This window comes from Geotrypetes seraphini, chromosome 9 (genome assembly GCF_902459505.1).
Source record: "Geotrypetes seraphini chromosome 9, aGeoSer1.1, whole genome shotgun sequence".
NCBI classification, from domain to species: Eukaryota; Metazoa; Chordata; class Amphibia; order Gymnophiona; family Dermophiidae; genus Geotrypetes; species Geotrypetes seraphini.
Window position 1 is genome coordinate 79,294,056 of NC_047092.1, and position 12,917 is coordinate 79,306,972.

Sequence of the window (12,917 nt, forward strand, 5' to 3'; positions counted from 1 at the left end):
CTCTCAGACACCAGTCTGACATTGGAAGGAAGCCTTCCAGGTCAGCTTCGGCGGAGGGGGGAAAGCAGGAAGGAGGACATGGGATCCCCAGTGTTGGCAGTGGCCATTAAGGAGGAAGGGGGGTGGGAGACCGATACAGTGCCACGTACCCCCAAGTGGCTCACGAACCCCTAAGGGTATGCATGAAACTCTGTGTTGAGAAACTCTATTCTAATGGACATGGTTGATGGATTATATCCGGGATAGTATGATGAATGTTTAGGATTGTAAAAAGCTTCGTTGGTTGAGGTTTAGATGTCTTAGTAGAAGATAGGATAGTCATTGAGTCTTTATGTCTCTTTATCTTCTGAGTTTCCTATTTTATCTCCTAACAATTTGACTCTAAGACAAGCAATATCATCTAGGTACTCAAACACACTGAGCCATACTTGACGTCTCATAGCAATAGAGACAGCTGATATTTTAGACGTGCAATATACTTCCTTGTCTCAAGACGGTCATTGAAGATATGTTGAAATGCATTTAATTGGTCTTCAGCAATATACTGCTCAAAATTAGCCAATTTCTGAATCAGTTGCTTCATGTAGAATGTCATATAAAAATTATAACTGAGAATTCTACTAGTCAGCATGGTGCTTTGAAAAACCCTACATCCAATCTTGTCTAGGGTTCTTCTCTCTCTATCAGGAGGTGTACTGGTGTATGTTCTTGAGCTACTTGCTTTCTTGAGAAATGACTCAGCTAACAGAGATTGATGCCTTAACTAGGGTTTACTGAATCCTGGACAAGCCTGGATTCTGTATAAAGTGTCCAGTTTACATGGAGCTGCTCTAGGTTCAGATTCAGATTCAGACTCCATTTTGATTGGTAGAGATTGACCCATTTGCCTCATGAACTTGTTAAAGAAAGGCTTTCTGTTGAAGACCTTCTGCAAGGAGGTGGAGGAGATGGAATCGATGGAATTCCATATGATTCCTCCACAGACAACTCTGGGTAGTCAGAAGTATGGTGAGAGAGATCAGTCATAGTCCTTGATGTTTTGTCTGGGAGATGGAGAATGTCAAGATGGGTGTTGAGGAGGAGGAGAATGATGACTGTGTCATTGATGAGAGCATTGAGAATTACTCTGGGATTTTACTGGAGATGAACGTCGACACAATGAATGTCGGGACTAAGAGGATGAACTGCGATCTCTGGAAGATGTAACTCTTCTGGATGCTGAAAGGCACTGGTATGGAATCCAGGTCTCAACGATGCCTTAGACTGTTGCTCAGACTGGGCTGATCTGTGATGCATTGTGGCAAGTGTTTGCACTGTATGTGTATGCAGTATCCCAGCATTTCCCTTTGTACCAGCTCTCTTATTTGGTCCTGAAGGGATGGCACCAGTATCGAGATGATGATCAGTACTGATGGTGCAGCTTGCTTTGGGTATTGAGGTGTTGGTGACCTCGATGATGAGGTACGCCTGAGAGGGGACACCACTTGCAATGACAGCGATCTCATCTCGGTGAGTCGATGGTGTAGACGCTCAAAACAATGCCGATACATGTTTCGATAGGGAAGAGTGTTTATGCTTCTTAGCCCTTTTAGCTTATTTCCCCAACGGAGGTAGCACAGATGATACAGAAGTGGGCCAAGATGTTGATACTTGCACTGGTACTGATGCTGAATATGGTCTTTGTCTGTTGTCGTTGGAGTTGGCAGACATCTTCAGTGGGTCTGATGTTGAACCAAAAAGTTTTTCGTACTGGACCGGCCTAGCCTTAAGTAACCTATTTTGCAAAGTAGAACAGTGGGTGCAAGTGTCGGGGCACTGAACACACCAGTTACAGGGGTCAGTAGCTGATGTGGTCCTATTACACCAAGTGCACCATCTGAAGTCACTGGAAGGCTTAGACATTGAGGGATAAACTGTTGACGTGAGGTCAAAGGACTCAATGGTCCAGGGAGGACGAGTAGATGGTATGCCAAAAAAGTGTCAAAGCTCCTGGCCTGAAAATAGGCTGTGAGGTGCCCAATGGCCTAAAAAAAACAAAAAATGAAAAAAAATGTATGAAATAGAGGGTAAAATAACAAAGACAAAGAAACTTTATGAGGAAAAAACTATGAAAATAATAATGTAAAGGCAGAAAAAGTTATACAGTTTGACACACCTGAAAGAACTCCAAGAAGTACAGCTTCTCAGCTACACAAAAAACTAAGAACTGATGGTCCCACCAGTGCATGTGCAGTACGGGCAGTCTTGAGACTGAAGAGATTTTTATAGTGACAGTACACTTTTGCACTATCTGTACCAGGATCCATGGATGATGTCACCCACAAGTGAGAATATGTTGCCTGCTTGTCCTGGGATAACTATATTAATTTTTGTTATCATAACTTTAAATATGTTTCATGATAAGCAGCAATGGAAATGTGTAAAATGAAATATCATGGCATTCTGAAACCATTATGGACACCCACATTTTTCCATTTATTTTAGTTAACCCAAGATTCCAACAGTCTTAAAGGATATATTTTTTTTTTTTTTTTCTGTACAAAGTTTTTGTTCACACTACTTACCCTGCTCCAAATTTGCTGAAGTCTTTCTTTGATTGCAAAGTATATGCAGTTAGACCAAGGAACACAGCAGTGGTTAAAATAAATGCTTGAAGAACAACAGACACTTCATAGAAAGTAACTGGATGAGAGAAAAAATAAAAGAGCATACTAAGCAGAATACATATTAACAGATGCAGGATTTTATAGTAATATGTAAAATAAGTAAGTTAACTACAAAAAAAAAATCAAATACCAGCGTTAATAACTGATGTACTGTCTAACGTGGTGGTGGGTAGTTAATAATTATGTACAAATGTTTAGGCATCCTGGTCAAACTGTGGGTTTCAATGAACAGAAGTGAACATGATCTGACAACTTCTATATAGAACAAAGTTAAACATAATCAAAAGAGGCAAATAAAAAATGAACAAAAAGGAAGGCAAACATAGCTACATCCTGGTGCAAGACATTTTGTGCACATTAAACCCTCTGTTAACTGGAACTCAAGCAACCAGCAAAAAAAAAAAAAATAAATATATATATATATATATCTAAAAAAAAAAATACTGTAATACTTTTAATAAAAAAGAAAATCACATCAAATTCAGTCAGAAATTTAAGTGTAAACTTGGTACACCACACCCGAGTACACCCATGCTTTGTCTACATTTCCAGTAGTTTGTCTGGAACAGTTTATGGTATGGCAAAGTATTAGTTAGGCCTATTTTTTATAGTAATTCTCAAACAACCAGAAACAACATTTATCTGGCATCTACCAATCCTCTTGGGTGCTGATTAAAATAGTTTCTCCATTGACAAGTAGGATAAAATCAGCTAAACAAGAGAATGATATGAAATAGCACTGGCAAGAGTGTTTTCTTCCACAGTTGTAAAAAAAAACAACAACAAAACCCCAAACCAACCCAAAATACCCTGACATAGCTGTGGCAGGTCCCCATAGTCCTTTTTGCTTATGAACCTTATCAGACACATTGTTTATCTCTTCAGACATTTTGTATGCAATTTAATCCTCTTCAGTTGTGCTTTCAGTTGTGCTTTGTAAAGCAGTCTTGAAACTGGAAGTAGGTGAGCCCAGGGGATCTCTTTATTGCTTCCTTAGATAACTCAATATTCCAAGGAACATATGTAGTACAGTCAAACCTTGGTTTGCGAGTAACGCGGTTTGCAAATGCTTTGAAAGACGAGCAAAACACTCCCACAAACCTTAACTTGCAAAACGAGCCCCGTCCCGATAAACGAGCACATACGTGCGCATCACGTGTAAGCACGCACAATGTCAATAACGTGTATGCTTACACGTGATGTGCGTGCGACTGTTTATTGGGATGGCACTTGTTTCAAATTGCCTGCTTGCAGTGTCATACCAGAAGACTCCCTTGCACACCGAAATTATGCCCTTCTACCCCTACCTGCGGGCAACACCCTACTGGCACTCTGCCTTCGTGCCCACCCATTCATACCCCTAGGAGTGTACGTCCACCGCCAGAAGGATGAGAGCGCTGAGGACTCCTCTTCCACCAGCAGTGACAGCCTGGGGGCCCGAGGGCAGCGGGGCGTGGCAGGGACCGAACGAGTCCGCCAGGAAAGTGGACTATGCTGCTTAGATCAAGAGCCGGTTGGCCAGGCCCACCTATCTCTCCCTGGATGCAGCCAAGGCCAGCACTCTGCCCCATGCCCGCGAACCCCTGAAGCCCCAGCGAGTATGTCAACATTGAGATTGGCAACAAAACTTTCTCCTACACCCCGTGCTTATGATTCTGTTGCTTTGGTAGCATTTGCTACCCGCTCTTCTTGCAGCTTACTTTGGGAGATGAGAGCCTGAGCTAGCAGACAGCAGAGGCATCACTGTACGGGGACCCTGAGGGTTGCCAGCGCCTGGCCACCTGAAGAAAGTCACCCTGCTGAAGAGGCTGCAGCACCCGGGCATCATCCAGGCAGGTACCCACCCCTGGAACGAATCGTCTGAATGTCCTTTATTGTTTATGAGGAAATTTGCTTTGATATACGAGTTCTTTGGATTATGAGCATGCTTCTGGAACGAATTATACTCGTAAAGCAAGGTACCAATGTAGTTCCCATCTACAAAGTGCTCCAAGAGATTAAAAAAAAAAAAAGAAATGTGGGGGGCATGACTCAATGTACTGTGTACACTAATTACTGTTTCCAAAAGGCTCCAGGATTAAGCAAAGTCCAGTTATACATAAGTCTGAGGCTCCTGTAAAGGACTAAGGGCTAGATGCACTGAAGTCAGCAATCATTGCTAAACCTGTTTTCACAGCTTTAGCAACAATCGCTTTTACCAAACCAATGCACAAAACGGCCCACCACGTGGTTTTCCCCTCGATCGCCCATTTTCCAATCTGGCCATGCAAATTAGCTAAAACCCCATGCAAAATAGCCAAGTGATTGATGCACTAACATCATTTGGCTATTCAAAAAAAAAAAAAATATATATATATATATGGGGTTTTAGCGATTGTAAAAACCGGTTTGTCTAGACCTGTCGGCAACTGTGTTCCAACAGGTCTGCTTGGGATTTTTTTTCAGTGGCACAGATATTTTGCATATATTGTACACGCAAAATATCTGTCCCATAAAAATAAAATGAAAAAAATCTCCCATCACCAATGACGGCCCTCCCCAACGAACCCCGTCAAACACCCCCCCCCCCTGAGCCAGGCACCCCTGAGCCACTGCCCCCCGTGAACCCAAAACAAATAGTAGAATGTATGTTCAATCCCTCCTGTCACATAGAACACCCCCTTGCCATAGCCCGGCCCCCCAACCCCCGCCAGGCACCCCAGAGCCACTACCCCCCTGAACTCCCAAAAAATGGTAGGAGAGATACCCACCCCCATCCCCCAAACCTCCCCTGTACCTTTTTAAAACGTTGGAAGCAGGAAGCCTGCTCTCAGGCTCCTGCCTTGGGCCCACCTGTCTAAATAATGGGCCTTCCCCTCCCTGGTGCATTATGTGATGCAAGGGGAGGGCTAAAGGCCCTGATTGGTTCAGACGCCTAAGGGCCCTCCCAAGAGGCCATAGACGCTTGAGTCAATCAGGCCTTAGGCACCTACCCTCTGTATCCATGATACTGAGGGAGGAGCCTAAAGCCCTGATTGGTCAAGCCAATGAGGGCTTTAGGCTCCTCCCTCAGTATCCTGGAGGAGGTGCCTAAGGCCTGATCGACTCAGATACCTAAGGCCCCAACCCCTTGGCCCGTCCCCATGTACACACATCTGTGCCATTAAAAATAGAAGCCTTAACAGCAGTGACAGGAAGCTGCTTCTCCTGTCACTGCTGTTAGGGCACTGCACATGTGTCAATCGCTCACTGAGCAATTGATTGGTTGCATTTGTGTGCAAATCATTTACATGCAAACTTGATAGCGCATCGATCGCTGCTGGAGAATCGGCCAACAATGATCGAGTCAATGATGATTTAGTGCATCTAACCCCTAAGTCTATAGCTCATTCATTAGTACCCTCTGTGCATGAATCAAAAATCCTTGGACATCTATAGGAAAAGATTTTCAGAATGTTATGCTTAGCTCCTGAACAGCATACTATCAGATTGAGTACTCCAGGTGCTGAGAAGGGTTCAACCGACTCTTTGAAAGGTTGACAACCCATCCCAGTGACTGCAGGAATTACACCACCCGAGCCATGACCTGAGTGCTCTCCTGGAACCACCTTGCCCGAATTAACCAGTCGTCCAGGTAGGGATGTACTAAAACAGGGGTGGACAAACTTTTGACTCGTGGGCCACATTGGGATCTTAAATTTGACAGAGGGGCTAGGCAACCGGGGGGGGGGGGGGGAAGGGGGTGATGGGGGAGTCTGATGCTGCAGGAAGAAACAGCACTCCTGCGGCTGCTGAATTCTCACGAATATACACATATCCTAAACATAACATATTCCAGTTAATACATTCAAAATAAAACATTTTTTTTTACCTTGGTGTCTGGACATTTTGTTTTTCCATCATCTTGGTCCCAGTTTCTCTTTCTGCTTTTTATCTATCTTTTACTAATTCTCTTTCCAGTGTCTGTTGTTCATTTTTTTCTCCTCCTTTGCTCCATTTCCTTCACTATGCCTGTCTCCAAAATATTGATTTTTTTTTCCTTTCCCATGGGTTCAACTCTTTTCCTCTTTCCCCATGGTCCAACATTTTACTCCCTCTTTTCTATTGTTGTGTTCTTCCCTTCCCCCTTAATGCTGAACAATGGGTTGGAGGGAAAGACAGAGAGATGTTGCATCTCTCTCTCTCCCTTCCATCCCCAGACCTAACATTTTTTCCTCTCTCCATTCTTTCCAACCCCAGGTCCACCATCTCTCCCTTTCTCTTCCCAACTAGCCTCCCTCTATCTTTCCCTCCTTCCCCAGGTTCATAATCTCTCCCTAGCTCTTCCCAACAGTCCTCTCTTCAAGTATCTTTCCCCTTCCTTCACTCCACCCCACCCCACATCCAACTTCTGTTTCTCTTCTCTCCTTTCAGATCACTGCCCACCATCTCTCTCTCCCCTTCCTTCCTTCCATCCTCCGTTTCCAGTACCATAAGCTCTTCCCCTTCACCTACTCCCACACTCATTCTGCCACTTCTTTTAACTCCCCCCATTCCCTTTCTACTTAAAAAAAATAACAGCTAGTAACGGGGATTTCCTCACCCATATGTCTTCCTCCTTCTATCTATGCCAGAAGAGTCCTTATAGCGTTTGCATCTGGAAATCATGAATCAATTTCTGCCTTTGTTACCTTCCATCGCTGAAAAATCCATTTTTGCTGCAGGGGACTTTCAGCCGCGGCAGCCAATCTGAAGCGCTGCGTACAGCTCCCCTCCCCGCTTTCCTTCTGCCTTGGTCCATCCCCAATGCCGCAACCTCCAGTTTCCGCCTGGGAGGACCAGGGCAAAAGAAAGAAGGGAGGGGAGCCGTAGGCAGCTGTTCAGATTGGCTGCCGCGGCTGGAAACCTCCTGCAGCAAAAATGGATTTGTCAGTGACGGAAGGTAAGGACAGCATCAGACCTGTGCAGATAGCCCCTAACGCCGGCCCTGCTCGCGCGATAGCTAAAGGTTTACAGTAGGTGCTTTGTTCAGCAGTAAGAGAAAGGGCTGCAGACATGGGCAAACTACAGCTGCCTCTGAAGCCATGGGCCGGATTTAAAAACTAAACGGGCCGGATATGGCCTGCGGGCTGTAGTTTGCCCATGTCTGTACTAGAATGACTTTTTTGCACAAAACCTCCGCAATAACCACCATAACCTTGGTGAACATCCGCAGAGCTGTGGCCAGACCAAAAGGAAATGCACAAAACTGATAGTGCTAGAACATAAGAATTGCCACTGTTGGGTCAGACCAGTGGTCCATCGTGCCCAGCAGTTCGCTTACGCGGCAGCCCTTGGTCAAAGACCAGCACCCTGAGACTAGCCCTACCTGCGTACGTTCTGGTTCAGCAGGAACTTGTCTAACTTAGTCTTAAATCTGTGGAGGGTGTTTTCCCCTACGACAGACTCCGGAAGAGCGTTCCAGTTTTCTACCACTCTCTGAGTGAAGATGAACTTTCTTACATTCGTACGGAATCTATCCCCTTTCAATTTTAGAAAGTGCCCTCTCATTCTCCCTACCTTGGAGAGGGTGAACAACCTGTCCTTATCTACTAAGTCTATTCCCTTCAGTACCTTGAATGTTTTGATAATGTCCCCTCTCAATCTCCTCTGTTCGAGGGAGAAAAGGCCCAGTTTCTCTAATCTTTCACCATACAGCAACTCCTCCAGCCCCTGAACCATCTTAGTCGCCCTTCTCTAGACCCTTTCAAGTAGCTTCTTCATGTACGGCGACCAGTGCTGGACACAGTACTCCAGGAGAGGGCGCACCATGGCCCGGTACAGCGGCATGATAACCTTCTCTGATCCGTTTGTGATCCCCTTCTTTATTATTCCTAGCATTCTGTTCGCCCTTTTTGCTGCCGCAGCACATTGTATGGACGGCTTCATCAACTTGTCGATCATAACTCCCAAGTATCTTTCCTGGGAGGTCTCTCCAAGTACCGCCCCGGACATCCTGTATTAGTGCATGAGATGTTTGTTACCTACATGCATCACTTTACACTTATCCACGTTAAACCTCATCTGCCATGTTGATGCCCGTTCCTCAAGCCTGATTATTTCACGTTGCAGATCTTCGCAATCCCTGTGTCTTCATTACTCTTAATAACTTGTATCGTCCACAAATTTAATCACCTCACTCATCGTACCAATTTCTAGATCATTTATAAAGATGTTGAAGAGCACAGGTCCAAGCACCGAGCCCTGCGGCATCCCACTGGTGACGCTCTTCCAGTCCGAGTATTGTCCATTTACCCTCCACTCTCTGTTTCCTATGATCCAGCCAGTTTTTAATCCATGTGAGTATTTCACCCTCGATTCCATGGCTTGCAATTTTCTGAAGTAGTCGTTCATGCGGAACCTTGTCAAACGCCTTCTGAAAATCCAAATATACAATGTCGACCGGGTTGCCCTTGTCTATCTGTCTGTTTACTTCCTCAAAGAAGTGCAGCAAGTTCGTCGAGCATGATCTGCCTTTGCTATAACCGTGCTGACTGGTCCTCATCAGCCCGTGTCCATCAAGGTGATCAATGATGCGGTCCTTTATCAGCGACTCTGCCATCTTTCCCGGTACTGAGGTCAGACTCACCGGTCTGTAGTTTCCCGGATCTCCCCTCGAATTTTCTTGAAGATCGGTGTATCACTCGCCACCTTCCAGTCTTCCGGAATCTTTCCCAATTTGATCGACAGATTGGCTATTAGTTGAAGTAGTTCAGCTGTGGTCCCTTTCAGTTCCTTGATGGATGCCATCCGGTCCCGGGGATTTATCGCTCTTAAGCATATCAATCTGCCTACACACCTCCTCTAGACTGACAGTCAATCCTGTCAGCTTTTTGTCTTCATTTCCAGCATATAGCCTGATGGGTTCAGGTATGCTGTGTACATCTTCTTCGGTAAATACAGACGCAAAAAATGTGTTCAGTTTGTCAGAGATTGCTTTGTCCTCCTTTAGCGCTCCCTTTATTCCATAGTCATCCAACGGTCCCACTGCTTCCTTCGCGTGTCGTTTCCCCTTAATATATCGAAAGAACGACTTGAAATTTTTCGCCTTCTTGGCTATTTTTTCCTTGTAGTTTCTTTTGGCCCCTTTTACCGCCTTGTGGCACCTGCGTTGATGTTGTTTGTGCTTGTTCCAGTTTTCGTCCATTTTTGACCTTTTCCATTCCTTAAACAAAGTTTTCTTGTTTCTTATCGCTTCCTTCATCTCTACAGTGAGCCACGCCAGTTCTTTGTTCTTTTTCCTCTTTGATCCCTTGTTGATACACAGTATATATATAGATTTTGCGCCTCGGTGACTGTGTCCTTAAAAAGGGACCAAGCTTGCTCTAGCGTTTTTACAGTGCTTATCCTCTTCTTACTCTTTTTCCCTACCATGAGTCTCATCCCTTCGTAATTCCCTTTTCGGAAGTTCGGTGCCATGGCTGTCGTTTTGGACTGATGTTTCTCCCCTGCGTCCAGATCGAAGCGGATCATATTGTGATCACTGTTTCCCAGCGTCCCTTCTACTTCTACATCTTGTGCAGGTCCTCGTAGACCATTTAGAATTAAGTCCAGAATTGCATTTCCTCTAGTGTTTTCCTTGACAAGTTCCAGGAAGCAATCGCCTACAGCATCCAAGAACTTGGTCTCTCTAATGCAGCCGGAGGTGCCTAGGTTCCAGTCTATTCCCGGATAGTTGAAGTCATCCATGATAACTGTGTTGCCTCCCTTGCAGTTGCGTTTAATCTCGTCCGTCATTTCTCTGTCAATTTCTTCGGACTGCCCTGGGGTTCAGTAGTAGATGCCAATCTTCATTTCCAGGCCCCAGAATTTTGACCCATAGAGACTCTAACTTATCCGTCAGTTGTGGCGTGTTCTCTCCAGTAGATTCAATTCCCTCTTTGACGTATATGGCAATGCCCCCACCTTTTTGAGCCATTCTGTCTCTGTGGTATAGTTTGTATCCCGGTAGCACAGTGTCCCAGACGTTTTCCTCAGTCCACCATGTTTCTGTGATGCCTATGATGTCAACGTTATCTCTTTATGCCATAGCTTCTAATTCACCCATCTCATTTCTAAGGCTCCTTGCGTTCATGTACATACACTTGAGTTTGCGGCCTGTTCCTTTCTTGTATTTCCTTCCCTCTTGTGTCCTTTTCGATCTGTCTTGCCTGTGATCCGGTGAGTCTTTCCCTCTATCTTCTTGCACAGTATCCTCTGGGTATACTGGTTCCCGAACCATCGACTCTCTCTCTTGGTCGAATGTCGGCTTTTCCCTTCTTCCTAGTTTAAAAACTTCTCTACTTCTCTCTTAATGTTGCTTGCAAGTAGCCTCATTCCATCTCTGCTGAGGTGGAGTCCATCCTTCCTGTATAGCCTGCTCTTTCCCCAGAATGTCGTCCAATTGCACAGGAAGTGGAATACTTCTTCCTCACACCAGCGCCATATCCACATGTTGACTGCTTGCAGCTCCATCTGCCTCTTCTCATCAGCCCTGGGTACCGGCAGGATCTCCGAGAATGCTATCCTCTGCGTTCTGGTCTTCAGCTACCTTCCCAGCATCCGAAACTGGTCCTTCAGTACTTCCCTGTTGTAGTTCCTGTTGCTCACATTGTTCGTCTCCACATGGATCACCACTGCCGTATCTTCTTCTTCTACACTCTCGATTCGGTTCACTATGTCTTCTACCTTGGCACCCGGTAGGCAGGTCACCAGCCGATCCAGTCTTCCTCCTGCTATGTGGCTGTTGACTTGTCTGATGATGGAGTCCCCCACGATGATTGCTGTCCTCTCTATCTTCTCTTGATTCTCCAGCCGCAGGTTCGTGTCCCTGGTGTATGTCCCATCTCTCTTGCCGCAGGTCCATACCCTTTGTTCTCGCTGCTGTCACCCATTTCTTCATGGTGGTTGTTCATCGGGTGGTCCACACTCTCTGTAGGTTTCTTTCGGCAGTTCCACTGTTGCTGGTGATTTTCCACGGCCTCCCTGTATGCCTCCTCTATGAACTTCTGCAGCTCTCAGACTTCTTCCTCTATGGTGTCCTCTGTCTTGTTCTCTGCTTCCCCTGTCTTGACGTTCTCTGCATCTCTGTCTCTCTCCCCCGATGCTTGAAGTGCCTCCAGTTCCAGTATTCTACCCTCCAGGAATCTGACGTCTCTTCAGGCTCTCCAGCGAAGGAAGCGCTGATGGGAGGCCTGGATTGGAACATGCAAGTAGGCCTCCGTCAGATCGAGAGAGGTCAGAAACTCCCCTGGCTGAACAGCCAGAATCACAGACTGCAGTGTCTTCATGTGAAAAAATGGAACTTTGAGAGCCCTGTTGATCCCTTTCAGATCTAAGATGGGCCGATAGGTCCCCTCTTCCTTGGGCACCACAAAGTAAATCGAGTACCTACCGGTGCAACACTCCTAAGGGGGCACCACAAAGTAAATCGAGTACCTGCCGGTGCAACACTCCTAAGGGGACACTGGAACTACTGCTTTGAGAATCAACAATCTTTGAAGGGTCTGGTGAAAAGCCTGCTTCTTCCACGCTGCCTGACAAGGAGAAGCTAGAACCAGATCTGGCAGGGAGTGGACAAACTCCAGAGAATAACCGTCCTGAATCACATCCAGGACCCACTGATCGGACGTGATCTCTGCCCACTTTGGAGAAAACTCATGCAGCCTTGCACCCACTGGAACGAGAAGGGATGCTGGCAAGGAGTCATTGGGCAGGACGGGTCGTGGGGAACAGGCGGAGGGTTTCCTAGCCCCCCGACGTGCCCCCCCCAAAAGGACCGCATGAACTGATACAAACGACCCCAGGAAAAACCAGAAGTCGGGCAGGGAGCAGCCCCACACCCAGGGCGGTATTTGCAAAACTCCTGTAGATGCTCCCGAGCAGTGCCACCCCTAACAGCCGGGCGGGCACGATCTTCAGGCAGGCGGGGCACTTTTAGAGTCCGTCAGAGTCTGAACCAACTTATCCAAATCTTCCACAAACAAAAAGGACCCCCCAAAAGGGAGATTTAGTAAGTTTAGTCTTGGACGCTGCATCTGCAGACCAAGCACGAAGCTACAAGATACAACGCACAGCCACTTCAAAAGCCACCAACTTGGCAAACATCTGCACGAAATCATAGAGGGCGTTCAAGAGGAAAGAGGCTGCCATCTCAATCTGTGCGACCTCTTGATCCACTAAGGACCAGTCATCAGACTCACGGTCCAAAACATGCTTGGCCCACCGAAACACGGCCCGAGCCATGAGCCACAAATAACTGCCTGGACAAGCAGA

General features: G+C 46.1%; 1 protein-coding gene across 1 annotated transcript in view; it reads right to left on the reverse strand.

Moving 5' to 3' along the window:
* Nucleotides 1-12,917, reverse strand: part of TMBIM4 (transmembrane BAX inhibitor motif containing 4) — a 69,262-nt gene that overhangs the window by 14,573 nt on the left and 41,772 nt on the right. Inside the window, exon 5 of the mRNA XM_033959633.1 lies at nucleotides 2,565-2,682. Within this exon, the coding sequence (XP_033815524.1) occupies nucleotides 2,565-2,682 (118 nt within the window). The remainder of the gene's footprint in view (nucleotides 1-2,564; nucleotides 2,683-12,917) is intronic.